We start from the raw sequence: 16,207 nt of genomic DNA, 5'->3' as shown, positions 1-16,207 counted from the left end.
CCCCTGTTGGTGTGGCTGAGGGACCAAGTGCTTGGCCATCTGGGTGAGATTGGTTTGCAGGCTTGATGAGAATGGCCCTACCTGCAGATCTTGACCACAGAGTTGGGGCTGGCAGGTGGACCTGGCCCCTGGCCAGCTGGATTTGGCTGGGCTGAGAGCCTTGTGTCTACAGTACCCTGAGAAGACCACAGAGGTGGCCTTGCTACAGAGCAAGAGGAGCCCCTGCCACAAAAAAACAGGCTTCCTAGGACTGCCTGTAGGAACTTGCACACACTCTCTCTCCATGGAGAAAGACAGGTAGGGATCAAAACACCTGAGCCTGGAAATCCCAAAGAGATGAGTGGCAGATGCTTTCCTTCTAGAGGCCCCAGTGAGCCTTTTAGTATCTCACTTCTACAAAATCAGGAAAGAATTTACTCTAAGAAAGTGAAAATCAGTTTGGATCTAGCTAACCCTCTGAAAATCTGTTGCTTATTTCAAAGAACGTGGGGTTGTGTTACACAGTTTCCATTGAGTAATGAATAAAGCTGACAGTTTTGTGTTTACCGCCATTATTATTTTTGGTTTACTTAAAAGCTAGGTACCAAGTGGCCGCAGATACGTGAGTGCATTAATGGAAGTGGAAAATACTTCAGCGGCTAAAGTGGCCGTCTGTGAGCTCATTCTCTGGCCAGGATCCTGGTGGCCTGAGACGTTCAGGGAGTCTTTCTGTGCACAGTAGCGGATCTCGGAGCCAGCATTGGAAAGACAAGCTTGAGAGTGTTTTCCTTGGCACGTGGGCAGCCTCGTTTCTACCCAATATAGAGGCAGGTTTCTGAGGCTTCCACTGGGAGAATCATCTTGCATTTCCTTTGGGTGACGTCAGCTCCTCTGAACACCCTTTATAGCACTTTGTGAAGCTTGGAGATAGCAGAGCACGGGGCTGTCCCTCACAGGGTGGCTATAGACTGGGGTGGCCAGCAGCCACAGCCACTCTCTTCCACTGAGCAGTGGAGTTTCAGGGGCCAAGTTGAAGAGTCGCATATGTGCAAACAAGAATTCAGCATTGGCTCCAGTCATCCCCTACCTCTGAGCCCTGCTCTGGGCTAGACTCGGTGCTGGGCCCTGGAGCATGCAAAACTGGGCAGCACACAGCCCTTGCCCTCTAGAGTACCATCCATGCTGTGACAGCTTGTCCTGAGAGCGCAGAGGCAGCTGGCTGACAGCCAGGAAGGCGAAGGAGGCACAGCTCAGGACAAGAGGCCAAGGGCAAGTGCAGGGGTTGGCCCAGCTGAGGCATCACGTGAAGTGGGGGGTGCTGGAGGGGAAGCACAGGACAGGGCAGAGCCTAGAGGGCCAGGAAAGCTCTGTCCCTGCAGAGGAGCTTTCAGGTTACCTATTGGGAATGGAAAGTCACCAGGTGACTTTAAGGGGGGAAGGGCGTGGTTGATGGGGCTTGAGAAAGACTGGGCTGGATTGGAGAGACCAGAGGCACAGGGATGAGGGAGGAGATGAGATGCCTTTGTTCAGAGGCAGTCAACAATATCTGTAGCCTTCCAGCCTAACCCTGATAACCAAGTCTCCAACCAGGAGTCAACGACACTCAGAAAATCCCTTCCAAAACACTGCTTGCTTCTTTATTGATAGTGAGGAAGAAAAGAGGGAGGGGAAGAGAAGATAAGGAGGAAAGCAGGAAGAAAGGAAGGATCTTGCTTTCTTTTGTTTCTTAAAAATAGTACATATTTGTAGCTAAAGGCTGAAATAATATAAAATTATGTAAGGCAGAAAATAAAGTTCCATATCCAAAATGGCTACTGTTAACTGATGGAACAGTATTTTTTGTGTATGTCTCCATATATCAACACAGATATAGATAGATAGATAGATAGATAGATAGATAGATAGATAGATAGATACGTGATTTTTTTTCATTTAATATATTACAGGTTATCTTTCCATGTCAGTTCTTAGAAATATATTTTATCTTTTTAGTAGCTACATGGTATTCCACTGCTTGGATATAAAGCATTTTATCCAAACCATGCAATTTTTCATAAGTATACATTGCAAACAATGCTACAATGAATATTCCTTATTAATATTTGACAGTTGGAGGTATTGATACAGAACAAGTTTCTAGAAGTGAATTGCTGGGTCCTAGAAGATATACATTTGAAGTTTTGATAGCTATGCCAAATTCTCCTCCCAAAAGTTTCTATAGTCAACCTTGTATAAGAGTGACTACTTCCATAAAGTCTTGTCAACACTAAGCATTATTGATCTTTCTTACCTATGTCTGTATAAATGGTGAAGAAGTCTCATTTTAATACATTTGTCTTTAATTATTGGTGAGTCCTTGGCACCTTTCACTTATTTATTTATTTTATACTCTTCCACAAATTGCTTATCTTCGTTAATGTTACTTGTCTTTATTGTAGGAGGTCTGTGTTGACTGTCTTACAAACTGCAAGTATTTTCCCACTCTGACATTTGTCCTTCAGCTTTGGGCACCAGGTGATCATGTTGAAATGTGTGTGTGTGTGTGTGTGTGTGTGTTTTATGCAATCCAATATGTTAGTCTTTTTTATGGCTTTGAGGTTTTATGTCATACTAAAGCCTTTGTGTACCCCAAGATTACAAAATGATTCCCCTGTATTTTATTCTAGTAGTCTTCTTAGATTTCAATCTCTAGTTCATCTGGAATTTATTCCGTTTTATACCCAGCTTTCTGTTCTCCTCAGTGGATCGTAATCTGTCTCATCGGGGCCCCATCCTTTCCCTCATCTTACCTAACTTTCGACATCTGTGCTGTCCATTGCAAGCCCCTATGCTGTGCCATTGCTTTGCTTGTCTAGCTCTGCAGCAGTGCCACACTGCTCATGAGCATGGCATCACAGTGGATTTCATACATGCCCTTCTTCATTCTTCTGGTCAAGAATACTCTGTGCTCATGTGTTTACTCTTCCAGATGAACTTCAAAATCAATTTTGTAAATCTGTGCATTAGTTAGTACAAGCCTTCTGTATCATTCTTTCTTCAAAAATACTGTTTTCATTCCAGATGAACTTCATAATTCTGAAATTTGCACATTAATGAGACAATAAATGACATCCTTACAATGTTGAGTTTTCTTCTGTGGGAATATTATGTATTTTCCATGTATTTATTATCGTCTTTCATATCTTTAAGATATCCTTACTTTGTTAATTTTTATTCTATCTCCAAAGTGTTACATTCTCATCACAACTCAAATGCAGAGAAATATAGAGAAAAGCTTCATGTTCTTATGAATTGTGCCTTTATTTCAGTAAAATAGATTCTTCAAAGAAAGATTAGTAAGCTTGGGATGTGTGCATATTTAATTTTAATGAATGCATATAATTTTTCTATCAGACAAATTATTTATATGGGTCTGTACATTTCTTTTTAATTTGCTGCCAGGCATTTTATAGGTTTTGCTGTTACTGTGCATGACCTCTTTGTTTTTCTGTTTTCTAACTGATGATTGCTGGCATATAAGAATAGTATTGGTTTATGTATTTTACTTTGAAGTTCACACTGTTATTAGGTCTAACAGTTTTTCAGTTGATTGTCCTAGATTGTCTAACTATATAATTAATGTGATAACTACAAATAATGCAGCCACCTGCCAGTGCCACTGACACTGTCAGTGCATCTTTAATATTTATTCCACATTTCTTTATCTTCTCTTATGTAGGCTTGCGCATCCAGATAGTGTTCAAGGATAGCGGTGTGCAAGGCATTCCCTTGCTTTGTTCCTATTTAATAGGACTGTAATAGTAAAAATATTACTTAATTTTCTAATATACAACCTTTATCACATTAAAGAAGTTTGTTTCTAACTCACAACTTTATTAGAAGTGGATATTAAAGTTACCAGTGTCATTTCTCTCAAGATCACATATTGCAATGTATGATTGCACTCCTGTGATAATTTTATTTAGTTTGTGATTCTTAAATATCTACTGATTTTATTTGCTAATTTGTTACTTTAAAACACTGATGAGTTTTACTTGAGAATGTTTTATTTGGAGCCTATGCATCATTATTAATGAACTTGGCCTCTCTCTTTTTTTTTTTTTTATACCACCTCTGCCAGGTTTTAGTATAATAGTCATACCTCACTTAAAATGAACTGCAAATATCTCTTCTTTTTTTTAATTTTATTTTATTTTAGTTTTCATTTTTCTTTTATTATTCATATGTGCATACAAGTCTTGGTTCATTTCTCCCCCCTGCCCCCACCCCCTCCCTTACCACCCACTCCACCCCCTTCTTCTCCCCCCCCCCCAATACCCAGCAGAAACTATTTTGCCCTTATTTCTAATTTTGTTGTAGAGAGAGTAGAAGCAATAATAGGAAGGAACAAGGGTTTTTGCTGGTTGAGATAAGGATAGCTATACAGGGCATTGACTCACATTGATTTCCTGTGCATGGGTGTTACCTTCTAGGTTAATTCTTTTTGATCTAACCTTTTCTCTAGTTCCTGGTCCCCTTTTCCTATTGGCCTCAGTTGCTTTAAGGTATCTGCTTTAGTTTCTCTGCATTAAGGGCAACAAATGCTAGCTAGTTTTTTAGGTGTCTTACCTATCCTCACCCCTTCCTTGTGTGCTCTCGCTTTTATCATGTGCTCAAAGTCCAATCCCCTTGTTGTGTTTGCCCTTGATCTAATGTCCGCATATGAGGGAGAACATACGATTTTTGGTCTTTTGGGCCAGGCTAACCTCACTCAGAATGATGTTCTCCATTTCCATCCATTTACCTGTGAATGATAACATTTCGTTCTTCTTCATGGCTGCATAGAATTCCATTGTGTATAGATACCACATTTTCTTAATCCATTCGTCAGTGGTGGGGCATCTTGGCTGTTTCCCCAATAACTTGGCTATTGTGAATAGTGCTGCAATAAACATGGGTGTGCAGGTGCCTCTGGAGTAACCTGTGTCACAGTCTTTTGGGTATATCCCCAAGAGTGGTATTGCTGGATCAAATGGTAGATCGATGTCTAGCTTTTTAAGTAGCCTCCAAATTTTTTTCCAGAGTGGTTGTACTAGTCTACATTCCCACCAACAGTGTAAGAGGGTTCCTTTTTCCCTGCATCCTCGCCAACACCTGTTGTTGGTGGTGTTGCTGATGATGGCTATTCTAACAGGGGTGAGGTGGAATCTTAGCGTGGTTTTAATTTGCATTTCCTTTATTGCTAGAGATGGTGAGCATTTTTTCATGTGTTTTCTGGCCATTTGAATTTCTTCTTTTGAGAAAGTTCTGTTTAGTTCACTTGCCCATTTCTTTATTGGTTCATTAGTTTTGGGAGAATTTAGTTTTTTAAGTTCCCTATATATTCTGGTTATCAGTCCTTTGTCTGATGTGTAGCTGGCAAATATTTTCTCCCACTCTGTGGGTGTTCTCTTCAGTTTAGAGACCATTTCTTTTGATGAACAGAAGCTTTTTAGTTTTATGAGGTCCCATTTATCTATGCTATCTCTTAGTTGCTGTGCTGCTGGGGTTTCATTGAGAAAGTTCTTACCTATACCTACTAACTCCAGAGTATTTCCTACTCTTTCCTGTATCAACTTTAGAGTCTGTGGTCTGATATTAAGATCCTTGATCCATTTTGAGTTAATCTTGGTATAGGGTGATATACATGGATCTAGTTTCAGTTTTTTGCAGACTGCTAACCAGTTTTCCCAGCAGTTTTTGTTGAAGAGGCTGCTATTTCTCCATCGTATATTTTTAGCTCCTTTGTCAAAGATAAGTTGGTTATAGTTGTGTGGCTTCATATCTGAGTCCTCTATTCTGTTCCACTGGTCTTCATGTCTCTTTTTGTGCCAGTACCATGCTGTTTTTATTGTTATTGCTTTGTAATATAGTTTGAAGTTGAGTATCGTGATACCTCCTGCATTGTTCTTTTGACTGAGCATTGCCTTGGCTATTCATGGCCTCTTGTGTTTCCATATAAATTTCACAGTAGATTTTTCAATCTCTTTAATGAATGTCATTGGAATTTTGATGGGAATTGCATTAAACATGTAGATTACTTTTGGGAGTATCGACATTTTTACTATGTTGATTCTACCAATCCATGAGCATGGGAGATCTCTCCACTTTCTATAGTCTTCCTCAATCTCTTTCTTCAGAAGTGTATAGTTTTCCTTGTAGAGGTCTTTCACATCTTTTGTTAGGTTTACACCTAGGTATGCAAATATCTCTTAACTTTTCTATGCTCTGAATCATTTTAAATAATATTCAGTTTTTCTTTTGAAGTTTTATGGGTAGGTTCCATAAAACTGTAAATAATAAAATAAAAATAGAAAATTTAAATTATAGCATTTTTTTCTCAATACTGATATTTTTCTCTTTTTTGGGTTTATCAAAGTTTATTGCCTCTTCTTGAGACTATTTTGAGAGAATAAATTTTGCTAATAAGTACCCATTTCATCTAGATTTTTAAATACGTTGTCATAGAAATTACAACTATTTGATTGTGACTGTATGATTACAGCCCATCCCTAGTATTGTACATCTGTGTTTTCTTTCTTTTCTTCTCATAGATTGTCTACTCTATTGAGTTTTTCAAAGACAAAAGTTTGTTTCATTTTATCACTCTCCTTTTATATTTTAACTGTGTTCTCCTTTCTATCTTGGTTTATTCCTTTTCTTGTTCTCTATAGCACTAAGTCCATTAATTTTTTTCTTTTTAATTATTGACGTAAACATTTGAGGTGTGGATGTTTCTGAGTGCAGTTATGAGGCTTTGGGTACATCCTAGGTGGATAGTTTGTGATTTTGATTTCTTCTTTCATTTTTGAGTTATTTAGTGAGTGCTTTTTCTTTGCCAAATGGTTATTTTCTTAGATTTGTTTTTACCCCTAGGGGAGGGGAAGGAGTGGAATTGCTCCAGACCCACCAAATCCACATGGACTATGAGTGTGGGAGGTATGATTTCTCCCAAAGGAAAATTGAGGGCTGTTTCCAAAAGAATTAGGGAGTGGATATTGGGCAGATGAAAGTGTCAGCTTTATTTTCTTTTGCCAGTAAAGTTGTTGAAGAATTAAATAAGATGGTACACGTAGCACAGTGTCCATCACAAAACAAGTAACAGTAACCCAATTGATGGCCTCTTCTCACCCTTTCTTCTGCTGCTCAGAGCCCCAGCACATGCAGTAGTGCCCGTAGCTCTCTGGGGGAATTCTTACAAACAGCAGCTACTGTCTTGCACCTGTATATTGCCAGGCAATCCCCAGGGCACAGGGGATCTGTGCTGGGTCCTCATTTCACCTCGAGAAGCCTGAAGGAAGCTTGGCTTCCCTAGACTCTAGGATTCTGTCCAGGCTACAGGACTGACTGCCCATGTGCCTTTGTGATTCATGAGCCACAAACAGCAATACATAAACGAGGCCATGTGGTCATCCAAAACATGGCTTCTCACCACCTGACACGTGACTGCTGGGGCCCGCCTGTCCCCTTCCTGTAGACCTGGGAAACATTTTTCTTCATGACTGGAAGCATCATACAGATTTCCTGTAAGGCCTACTTTTTAAATGAGGGTTTCTTCAAGTTACTGCTTTGCATGCTTGCTATAAATTGGCAGGTACTAATTAATGCTCACAGTCTTCTCTGTCTTCTCAGGGAGTCAGGGCTGCCTGCAGAAAATGGAATTGCTTTGTGCTCTCTTTAAAAAAAAACAAAAACAAAAACACAAAAAACATGCAAACCCTAATGAGCGGCTGCTCTGTTATTTCATTTGGAACTTACCAGGACAGTTTGTGTGATAGAACCACACAAGTGCAGCTCTGGATGCCAGCGCTCCTCATTTCTGAATTCTGAAAGTCATCTTTTCAGGCAGAGCAGGGGGAATGTGGAAAAAAGTCTTTCATCTCGCACTTTGAAAAAGACAGGGAGAGAAAATAGCATAAAATGGAAATGTGGCACATTTTCCTGCTGTGGCGGGGTTTTTTCCCTCAACACAGCAGAATTTTCCATATTGAAAAGATAGCCGTATGAGAAAAACCAAAACCAAACTTGGGCTGGAAGCAAGACAGGGTGGTGATGGGAGAACAAGGACACAGTGAGTCCCTGGGCTTGCAGGAAGGCTAGGCCAGCCGCGGGTCTTGGCTCAGTCAGTCAGTCTGCCAGCCCTAGGCCTGCAAAGGGCTCTGTGCCACCACCAAGCAGGAGTGTCCCTCAGCTTCAGAGCAGGGGTCTGTTCAGGAGAACACCTCCCTCACCAGCCTGGCGCTCCCTTCTCAGCCAGGATGTCTTGTGGGCACTTGTCGGGGGGAGCATCAGTCCAGATGAGGAAGCAAGTTTGGCCACCCAGCCCTGGGTTGTGGCCAGCCAGCCAGGGGATGCTCCCTCTGGGCCTGGTGGGGGTCCTCTGTCCCACCACAGTCTGGCTGGCACCCATGTGGCAACACAACAGTGTCGCCAGGCCTGTGTGGGGCGTGAAGGAGGACACAGAGCAGAAGCATGGTATGGGGAGCTGTCCACCTCAAAGGAGGGCCAGTCTGTGGGTGGGTGCAGTTCAGGGTGGGTGCCAGCTAGCAACAGCGGGGTCCCTCACACCCTTGGCTCCGGCTGGAACCCTCTTCCCTGTGCCAGCCAATGCCTACAATCCCTGCCCCAGCATGGCTCTATCCCAAATCTTTGAAGTCAGCCAAATCCAACTTCACATCCTGATTCTCCCTCCCACTTGAAAGCTGTGTGATCTTGATCTTTTCTTTTAGGCCTCAGTTTCCTAACCTATAAAATAGGGTGGGTTGGGAAATGAGATCCCCTGCTCTACAAGATGCTGTGAGCCCAGCAGCACCTACACTCCCCTCCCTGTGGTGAAGGGCGCCTGTGCCTGCTACAGCTGCCCCCCTCAGCACTTCCTAGTCTAGCCTGGTCCCTGTCACTTCTCAACCCCACAGCAGCCAAAGCCAGTGCCGGTCCAATTACTGTCCATCTTCAGGGGCCAAAAGCAGTGTCATCTCCTGCAGTGACTGTTTAAATAGGAACAGAGCTATGCTGCCCCAATCCAGATGGACACTCCTAGCACTGGTCTAGTTGGGTATGGCCCCCGTGGCTGGCATCTGAGCACCATCTGTGCTATGGCAAATGTAGCTGGGCCACCCCTCCACAGACACCCTGCTGCTACTCCCAGTGGGGCTGCACAAGGGGGCCATGTCAGAGTCAGCTCAGCTTCCTGACCACTTTGGTGGTCCGGTCCAGGCCCTGGGCCATAGTCATTATCCCATTCATAGTCCTGGAAACTGAGGGCTTGGGAGGTGAAGAGGCTTTCCTGAGGTCATCCAGCAGGTAGGTGGCAGAGCCAGGGCTCCAAGTCTTCTGGCTCCAATCCCCACACTTTCACTCACACTGTAGTTGCCTGTCATGTGGCAGAGTTGGCAGGGCCCCCAAGCCTGGGTGAGCCACTGACAACAGGCCAGTTGTGCCCAATGGGTGTGAAGGAAGTAGAGTGGTGGGTGGTAGGTGTAGCAGAGGGAGGTAGCCACGGTCTCTTCATGAGCCCTTTTTGAGAATGTTGACCCCAAAGGAGAAGTCAGGCAGAGAGAGTCATTGCCTGAGCCCCTGCCTCTTACCCCCAGTTCTGCTATGTTCCCATCTTGACTCATTAGCTGCCAGGCACCAGCACATCTGGCCCGAGTGAAAGAAACTGACAGTATGGCAGCCAGGATGGACCTATGCATTAACCCTTCTCCTGCCACTTCCATTGTGTGACCTTAGGCAAATGATGCAACCTCTTTCAGCGTCTCTTCCTTCCTCTCTAAAGGGGGCTAAAACCTCCCTGGCAACCGCATTGTTCTGGCAAATCAGTAATCTGGAAAAGCTCTTAGTTTAGGACCTGGGCCATAGTAAGTGCTTGGTGAACATGAGCTATTACCACCATCACTTGATGAATGTGTCTTTTTCCAGGTACAAAATGAGGGTAATAAGACATGCTTCATCAGGTTATCACATGGGTTAAATGAAATATGCCTTCATTCTTTCACTCCCTTCTTCAGCTGGTGTTTACCAAGCAGCTTCTGGCTGCTCTGGTCCAGACACTGAGGATCTCTCTCATGGAGGAGGACAGCTGCCCTCGCTCAGGGTTTTGGGTCTGGTGGGAGTCAGACAGTAGTACACACGTGACACAAACAAGCATCAGGTGTGGTTGTGGTAAATGATAACTACAGAGGGGTTTAAGCGTCTGGCTCAGTACCAGCGGGAGGTGGTTATTCTCATGACTTCGCAATGCTGTGGATATATAAATACTTCCTGTCATGAACTAACACAACACAGAAAAGCTTTCCCTGGACTCGTGCAGTGTTCACAGTGGACGATTCGTTGCTTCTGCAGCATTGTTTGTTGTGGGAGTACAAGGCTGTCCATATGGAGGTTCTATCCAGGTGTCACTGAGGTTCAGGTCTCCCCAGGTTGCTGGGTCCAGGATGCCTCCTTTGAGAAGTCACCCATCCTCAGCATGCTGTGGCCTTGACTTACTTCTAGGGCCTAAGCTGCAGGCAGACCCTGGGGGTCTGTGTGCTTTGTGGATACAGTAGAACTGACTCTCTTATATGGTAACTGACCCATTTCCGCAGGGTGCATGGAAGGTCTGGTGGCCCTGCAGAAATCGTGTGCCAGTCCCTTCTAAGGTGCCCTCCTCTGGTCTTGGTTTGTAGAATACTACTCAGAATCCTCCAGGACCACAGAGGAAGCACAGAGGCCACACTGTCCTTGCAGGGCAGCCTATGGGAGTCCCCAAGTGGAGGTGCTGTCTGAGAAAGGTCCATTCCTCGTAGGTTTCTGAGGGTGAGTGGGAGGAACACAGGAGCTGCAGCCAGACAGAGCTGGGGCAAATCCCAGCACCCTTGCAATAAGGCGTGGGCTGATCCTTAGTCTCTCTGAGCTATAGTCTCCTCCTCCTCCTGGAGGTGATGCCATGAAGAGGGAAAAGTTCTGCCTTGCAGTGGACCCTAGCAAGAAGCAGTTCCCTTCACCCTCATCCGCTCTGCAGTTTCTTTGCTCCTACATGAGTTTTTGTCTAGTCTCTCTGAGTCAGGTTAGCTGGAATCTGCGCACTGCGTCTGGATCCATGTTGTCTCATGGTCTGCATCCTTCCACCCCTGCTTAGTGCTGGGGGATGCTTTTTGTTGTGGTTGAAGCCATAATGGGATTTTCGGAATTGCCATTGTGGAATCCTTGGGGAGGTAACTGAGTTACATTTTTAAGAGGGAAGAGGAAAAACAAAGTCAAGAGAAAAAAATGAATCTGTGAATTCAAACTTTCCAAAGTTGGAACTTCTATATAAAGGAAATTATTTCTAATTATTAAAATGTTGAAAACATGGTACCACTAGAAAGAAAGGAAGCAGGGATAGCGCCTATGAGAAGTGCTAGCATATGTTTTTGTGATTTAATGGTTTCCTGTAACAATGTGTAGCTATTTTAAAAGCAGAGGAATGACTCATGGTTCCAGCTCCACTGGTCCACTGTGGTGGCAGGAAGTGTGTGCTCCAGAGGAGGCAGGCTTGGGTTTGACTCCCATCTCCATCGTTTACCAATGGCATGACCTGAAGTGAGTTACAGATCCTCACTGTTTCCTTTTCCTCCTCTATAAAAGATAATAAATTTGTAATTCTTACTGCAATTCTCATCCATCCATGTAAAACTCCTGTATTAAGTATCAGGGTAATTCCTGTGTTTGTAATAATCCTTAGAAGTTTAATATAAACTTTTAAAGCTATAAATTTTCCTCTGATTACCATTTTGGTTAGAACTATACTTTTGATATATAGTGTTCTCACTGTCATTGTCTTTAAACATTTTTTTTTTTTTTGGTAGTGGTGGTACTGAGGTTAGAACTTAGGACTTCTCACTTGCTAGGCAGGCACTCTACTACTTAAGCCACTCCTCCAGCCCTTTTTATTTTACTTATTTTTGAGATAAGGTATCACTTTGCCTGGACAATGATCCTCCTATTTACACTTCCTGCCATAACGGGGATAACAGGCATGTACCACCATGCCTACCTTTTTCTGTTGAGATGGGGGTCTGGAACCTCAGTCCTTTTCATCTCATCTTCCCTCATAACTGGGATGATAGGCATGTACCACAGTATCCAGCTATTGGCTGAAATGAGATCTCAAGAACTTTTTGCCTAAACTGTCCTCAAACTGCAGTCCTCCAATCTCAGCCTCCCAATTAGCTAGGATTACAGGCATGAGCCACTGTGCCCAGCCTCCAAACATTTTTTATTTTAGATTTTTTTGGGTTTTTTTTTCTTTGACTGTGTGTGTGTGTGTGTGTGTGTGTGTGTGTGTTTCCAAATGGTTAGATTTTTTTTTTCTATATTTAAATCTTAGATTTATCATACTTGAGTAAAGAATGTGGATAAGGCTGGGCAGAGAAGCTCAAGCCTATAATGCTAGCTATATGGGAGGCAGAGATCTGAAGGGTCAACGTTCAAGATCAGCCCAGGCAAAAAGTTCACAAGACCCCATCTCAACCAATAAAAAGCCAGGCATAAATGTGAGACCCTATCTCAAAAACAGGCAAATCAAAAAGGCCTACAGGTGTAGCTCAAGCAGTAAGTAGAGCACCTGCCTTGCAAGCTTCAGGTGCTAAGTTCAAACTCCAGTACTACCAAAAAGAAAAAATAAGAATGTGGATAATAGGACGTTGACTTTTTAGGGGTTACTGAGCTTTACTTTAATACAGTATAAATCAATTTTTGTAACTATTCCATGGGTATTTGAAAATATATTTTAATTTATATAAAGCCAAGCTTATTAATTTTCTTAATAGATATACTATGTTATATATACAAATGTACACTTGTATATGTATACACACATGTATATGTGTATATTTGTGTATGTATGTATACACATGCCTATATATAAATTTTAGAAGAGGCATGCCAAAGACTTTCTCTATGGTTGTAGCTTTGCTGAATTCACTTTTCATTCCTAGCAGTTTTTTGCTTCATGGGTTTTGAAGTGATGTTTCATGCATAGAAATTTGTAATTGAATCTTCTTCATCAACTGTTTTCATTGATAGCAGTCATTTCTCTTTGCCTTGCTCAATGTTTTCTGCCTTGAATTCTGCTTTACATCAGTTCTCCTGCCCAACTCCACCTATATGGTGGGTATAGTGGCAGGACTCATGGAGGGCTGCTAGAAGGACATGCCACCAATTTTCCCTTCACATGGCCAGGTGTCTAAAGTGCGGCCCTGCAGCCAGTCAGCAGCTGCAGAGCCGGACCCTTTCCTTCCCTGGCAGGCAACTTGTCCTGAGCTTCCCCTAGGTCATCACTGGCCTATCATAGCCATGTTTTTTATAGCACATCTTTTCCTCTTTATTAAGCATCCTCAGGAGAAGTCTCTAGCTAATCTTAGTTCTTTTTACTGAGAAATGTCCCATTTTTAATTTCTTTTTCTGTCCCTTGATTAATTTATGATTGCATGAGTGTTTATGTGTACACACGCACATGCACGTGTAGACAGATTGACAAGTAGATAGCTAAGTGAATGACTATACAGCGAAATTTAATCCAATGGTGTTCTCCTAAATATGGTTCCTTTTTAAAAAAAAAGATTATTAGAATAATAAAGTAAGTTCATTGTAATATTTACAACATATATATAATGTACATTGATCAAATTTATCCCACGTATATTATTCTTTCTTAATGACTCTCCCTTCTTCCTCCTCCTTTTGAAGTTGTTAGTGGGTTTCATTATGTTATTTTCATACACATATGTAATGCTCTTCTATACTAGTCACATCCCCTCTTCTTACTTGCTTGTCCCCCCTACAAGCTGTTCCTCTTTTACAATCATGGGCACAAACCTTAGACCTACTAAACTACATTGTTTGGTGAAAAACCTAAGTATTCATCTCTTTCATGTCCTACTATTTTCTGTTGGGTACAGGTAAAAAGCCTTGTTCTGGAGACTGTGTGAAGAAGCAATGCTGAAGTCTGCCAGCATTCATTTTGCTTGTTGCTTGGATGCTTGATTTGTAGATGAGTGGTTTGTGTGAAAAATAAGTATTTAGATTAGAATTCCACAAGTCACCCTTTTTACCTTCTCTAAGAGCAGGCCTGTTTTGGTATTCTTCTGTCCTGATTAGTGATGAGTTCCTACCATAAGTAAATGTCTTCTTTAATTGTAGGGATATATCTTCTGGATTTAATCTACATTGATTCTGCATATCCTGCCTCAGGCAGCATCATGGAAAACGAACAAAGATCCAATCAAATGAACAATATTCTCCGAATAATTGCTGATTTACAAGTTTCCTGCAGCTACGGTTAGTACCCTTGGTTGTTGGAATTGTGAAATCTGTGTCATTGCACCTCATCCATGAGAAAGCTCCAGAAACCAGGCAGTCCTCACAAAGCCCTTCATTTTAATATCTTGAGCTTCAAACATGTGCTAATCCATAGGTTTGGTCTTCAAATACTCTGCAAGCTAGATATGACTGTTTCTGTCAGTCATATCTAGGAGAGCAAGGCTGAAAACAGTCTAATCACTAAAATCACACATCCAGTGAGTGGCAGAGCTCAGATTTGTCTGATTCCTGGGTCTCTCATTCATGAAGAGCTTAGTGGGCAGCTCTCCTCCAAGAAGATTCAGAAACCAGGCTCCTTCCATCTGTGGGCATCTCTTCCAGCCTCAGAGGCCTCTACTGGACTCTATATTGAGCTGGCAAGGCAAGAAGAAAGAGAAATGTATGAGGGTGGGCCAGACTTGCAAGAGGCACACATCACTGCTGCCATAGGAAGCTAGGCAGTATAATCTAGCTGTGGGCCCCCCCCAAAAAAAGGGGGAAGTGATTTGGTAAACCACTGACCAGGCTCTGCTTCACATGGCCAGATCCAGGGGTGTTACTGTGACAGTAAGTATCGGGGATGGATGGAGAAGGCTGTTGGAGACAAGTTCCAGAACTGAGAAGTCAGAATGCTAGATGGGTCATCCACAGACCCATCCAAGAAGATGATAGACTTGGGGATGTGAAGCCCAACTGTGAGCTGGGTGCCCCAGTCCTTCATGAGTGGGCACAAGTGACCAGGAAGGAGTCAGCAACAAAGGGGAGAATGGTTGGCAGAGCTGTGAGAACTTACCTCTTGGGAACAGGGTTTTCACAAGAGGGTGGAGGGGTAGAAGTTCGAGTGCACCCAAGAGGGGCAGCCCTATCTGCCCTACACAGGGTGTGAAAGTACCATCAGGCTGCACTTGGGAGGACCACAGGGGAGCCAGGGAGGCTTCACAAGCATCCCAGGGATGGGTAATGTGTGTCATCCAGGTCAGCTTTCCTCTGACAGGTACCTGTGCTCCCTGTGTGGGCCTCACCTGTCCTGGAGCGTTCATTCACAAATGTGTCAGCACTAGCTGTCCCAGTGTCAAGCAGAGCTGTCACAGACACAGACTCAGGCTCAAGTCTGAGTGCTGCCTCTTGAAACAATCACCTTCTCTTCTCCAAGGCTCACTCAGGTGTAAAAACAGGGCCACCAGAGCCAGCCATGTATGTATGCAGGGTCCTTTGCTCAGTCTCATGATTCCCAGAGCTCAGGGAATGGTGCTCATCCCTCTGTTGTCCTCACCCACCCAACAGCCATCAGGTTACAAAGCAGATGTCATTGTCCTCTTTTAGAGTGAGGACACTGAGGCTTTAGAGAAAACAACCTTCAGAGTCTCACAGCCTAAGAGCAGATCCTTCAAGGGCCTCACTGTGCCTGGAAAGTGAGCCTCCCACTCCCTCTGTTTTCTCTTCACAGTCCTCTCCTCTCCCTGCACCTCTCCATTTAACATGTCTGTCCCACCCCAAGGCCTCTCAGGAGGAGTGCAGTGATCATGAAGGTCTGGGGAGAGTGCCTGATATCAGTCACTCCAGGAAAGAGAGGGTAGCACAGAGTGGCACAAGCCTGAGATGATCTGAGGTCAAAACCTGGCTCTACCACTTCTCAGCAATGTGACCTTTGCAGGTTGTCTCCATTTCTTCCCCTGAACAGTGGAGATATTATTTCGCCTATATGAGGCTGGTGTGAAGATTAGAACTGATGACTTCTGTAAGTCTGAGGTACAGAGCCTACCTCAGACAAGTGCTCAGGCCTCAGGCCCTCCCTTTCTTCTCAGGACACAGCTGCTCCCAGGCATGGGCTGGTATCTGGGTTGTTCATCTGATTTGAGTCACACAGAAGTGGGCAGGCATGGAGGGC

At 43.4% G+C, this 16,207-nt stretch overlaps 1 protein-coding gene across 7 annotated transcripts in view; it reads left to right on the top strand.

Moving 5' to 3' along the window:
- Ralgps1 (Ral GEF with PH domain and SH3 binding motif 1) overlaps nucleotides 1-16,207 on the top strand; it is a 231,255-nt gene that overhangs the window by 175,260 nt on the left and 39,788 nt on the right. For all 7 annotated transcript variants that reach the window (XM_074053171.1, XM_074053168.1, XM_074053169.1 and 4 more), the window contains exon 8: nucleotides 14,161-14,298. In XM_074053171.1, coding sequence (XP_073909272.1) covers nucleotides 14,161-14,298 — 138 coding nt within the window. The remainder of the gene's footprint in view (nucleotides 1-14,160; nucleotides 14,299-16,207) is intronic.

This window comes from Castor canadensis, chromosome 13 (genome assembly GCF_047511655.1).
Source record: "Castor canadensis chromosome 13, mCasCan1.hap1v2, whole genome shotgun sequence".
Lineage (NCBI taxonomy): Eukaryota > Metazoa > Chordata > Mammalia > Rodentia > Castoridae > Castor > Castor canadensis.
The sequence above is the reverse complement of the archived record's forward strand: the minus strand, read 5'-3'. Positions and strand labels throughout refer to the sequence as shown.